This window comes from Octopus bimaculoides, unplaced genomic scaffold, assembly GCF_001194135.2.
Source record: "Octopus bimaculoides isolate UCB-OBI-ISO-001 unplaced genomic scaffold, ASM119413v2 Scaffold_81046, whole genome shotgun sequence".
NCBI classification, from domain to species: Eukaryota; Metazoa; Mollusca; class Cephalopoda; order Octopoda; family Octopodidae; genus Octopus; species Octopus bimaculoides.
Window position 1 is genome coordinate 2848 of NW_026377562.1, and position 3345 is coordinate 6192.

Consider the following 3345-nt stretch of genomic DNA (forward strand, 5'->3'; position numbering starts at 1 on the left):
AGGTGAGGAATTGGAATGTATCTTTGGTAAACTGTGGTTGTACATCATTGATGTCTGTCACTTGGATAGAGAGGGTTTTAACACTTTTCAGAGGAGGTAATCCTTTATCTTGACAGGAGACAGGAATGTTATAATGTCCTTGTGTTTCTCTGTCCACTGGTTTGTTTAGAATGATTTTATATTCTTTAGATCCCATTGACTGTAGTTTGAATGTATCATGTTTGATATCACAGCTGACCTCTCCATTTTGTCCCACATCATTGTCAGTGACCATCACATAAGCAATGAAACTACCAACTTTGATGTTTTCAGAAATGGTAGCTGTGTTGTCATTGATTGCATTAACATAATCAATATCAATAGATGGAGGATTGTTGTGTTGATTGATAACATTCACTAGAACTGTTGCTATGGAACTAAAGGGTGGACTACCCCCATCTCTGGCTTCTATAAATAGTTCATAGGTTTTTTTTTTACTCAGACTTGTATATTTGCTTAAGAAAATGTTTCCATTGGTTTTATTTAACTGAAAATAGCTTTTTGATAGATCTGATGTCTTTGGACTGAAATGAAAAGTAATTTTACCATTTTCACCAGCATCAGCATCAGTCACAGATAAAACAATGATGGGTTTGGATTTGTGATGTGTACTTTGTATGGATACATTATACAGAGGTTTAGAAAACTCTGGTGGGTTGTCATTCACATCTATTATGGAAATATTTATATTCAAAATACCTTGTTTTGCTGGTGAACCTCCATCCTTAGCTATGACTTGTAATAAATATGTGTCTTTGATTTCTCTGTCTAATGATTCTTTCAAAACTATTTTTAGAGAAGAAATACCATCAGCTCTTTTAGACACTGACAGGGAGAATGGTTCTCCACTCTTTGATTTTAATTTATATTGCATTAATGAGTTTTGAAATCCTATATCTTTGTCCATAGCATTGGGTATTGATCTTTTTGCACCTTTACCAATGTCTTCATCAAACTCTATGTTGACATTTCTCATAGGAAACTCTGGTTCATGGTCATTGATATCTTCTATTACGATTTTGATTTTTAATATTTTTGAAACACTTGTTCCTTTGTTGACAACAACTTTCATAGTTCTGGAACATTCTTTGTTGAATGTACAAAGATCTTCTGCATCCAGTGTCTGAGCAGTGTACAGTTTACCTGTTTTGGTGATATTAAATAACTGTGCCACCTTTCGTTTGAATTGACTGAATGTTATCAAATGTTGGTCAGATGGTTTAACATTGTCTAAAAGTTTAGAATCAGCAGCAATGTCTGCTACATATGTTCCTGGACTTCTCTCTTCTTCCACATGGTAGGTAAGGTCTATAGTTAAAATACAGTGGACCATCGATAATACTATAGACAATGACAGTAACATGGTGTTCTGGAGTGATGGTACGCTTTAGGCTATCACAATATATTGTTTGAACCTAAAATAGAAATACAAATTCACTGAACAATTGTAATCTGAAATAAACTACAGATTAAAATATACAGTTATCATTGAAATAATAGGAAATAAGAATGTATTACTTCATGACAGTATACTGAAAGCAGAAATCAAAAAACTTGTTTCAATGTATTTACAAGATTGAAAAACACATTAATAGCTAGGTAATCCATGAAGCTGGGATGAGATAACTACATTGAATAAATTTCTTTAATATGAAACAATTATCCATAAAACCATAAAAAAGAATATGTTCCAAAAATGTAGAGCTTATATTTAGTTTTGATCTGTACACAGTATGTATTTTGTGTTTGGATTTCTACAACTGAATAAAGAAGTAAAAGCTGATGTGAGATGAGAACATCTCTTATTTTGATGTCAATGTTGAAATGCTGTTTGTTCCGAGACCCACGAAATTTAATGGTGTCAGGACTAGAGAGCAGAGAACTCTGACATACACAGTTTTTGGTTGATAAAAGGTAATAAGAGCAAAGTATCCTACTCTGGAATACGCAGCACCATCCAATCTTTCTCTGTCTCTCTCTCTTTATGAACCATCTATAACTTTACACAGTCCTCTAGAGCTGATATCAAATTGTTCATCATACTCATACACTTCACTTAGGCATAATCCATAAGCAGTCACAAAATTTCTAAGCAGACATGTATTTCCTTCATGATTAAAAACTTTGAAACCCTCCTGAAAAACAGTAACCTATGTTTGATGACATGGGGGATAATGTGAGCTTGCACATACAATTTTACTGAATATGTGAATTAAATTAATTCTCAACTAATCAGCTATTAGTGTACTAATATATTAACCAGCATACTTAATCAGAGATAACTCTGGCTACACATGTATATTGCTGCACAAAAAATAAGACCCCTTTCTATAATTTTATACTTGCACATCAGTTCTACAAATGCTGTCATGAACAGAAGGGACCGTTCAACATATAATGCCACATAAAGAACATCTTCTATTTAAATCATTATCAATACAACAGTTCGGTCTACACATGAAGACCATTCCATTATATATTTGTTGCTACATGAAGAACAGAAATTCGCCACCATTCAGTTAGTCTTCAGCTAACTGAATGGTTCACAACACCCTCACTTACTCTCATGAACAGAATAAGTACAGATTTAACTTTTATAGACACACATGTATACTTATATACAGATGCCACACATATTCATATATTTATACATATACATATGAACAACACTTGGAGGTATAATGCTATCAAAATCAAAAACTTTGTCATTCAAACCCACCATGTTCAACTTCTTAGTGTAAACAGACGATATTCACTAAAAGTTGTTAATGAGTAAAATAATTCATTTCAATTATTCTGTGTTGCATATTTTCCTCAGGGTCTTTTTTTACAAGAATATAGAAACATGGCAGCAAGTATCATTTAACAATACTTAGACAGTGGCATGTTATACACTAATACAATATACAGGTACTCAAAGATTAAAACAGCAGCAGCAGCAGCAGCAGTAGTAGTAGTAGTAGTATCAGCAGTAGTAGTAGTAGTAAGATATTTAATAATTCCGCATTATATTTCACATTACATTAGTTTCAAATTTTAGCACAAGACCAGATACGTTGGGGGATGGTGTACGTCAATTACATCAACCCCATTGCTCAACTGGTACACATTTTATCAACCCTGAGAGGATGAGAGGCAAAAGTGACTTTAGCTGAATTTGAAATAAGAACGTAAGGACAGACAAAATGTAGTTTAGTCTTTCCCCCATCATGCTAACTTATCTGCCTGCTTGCTGCCTTTCTCTTTCACTTTATATTAATGACTTAAAGTTGTGTATTCACACACCAACAGAAAATAGCAAGATAC

The 3345-nt window shown here is 33.4% G+C and overlaps 1 protein-coding gene across 1 annotated transcript; it reads right to left on the reverse strand.

Moving 5' to 3' along the window:
• Nucleotide 1: 1 nt before the first annotated feature.
• LOC106878298 (protocadherin alpha-3) lies at nt 2-1450 on the reverse strand (the record flags this gene model as incomplete). The annotated part of the gene is made up of 1 exon (XM_014927483.2): nt 2-1450. A coding segment is annotated over exon 1 (1401 nt), but the record flags the coding sequence as incomplete, so codon positions are not given.
• Between the last annotated feature and the right edge of the window lie 1895 nt (nt 1451-3345).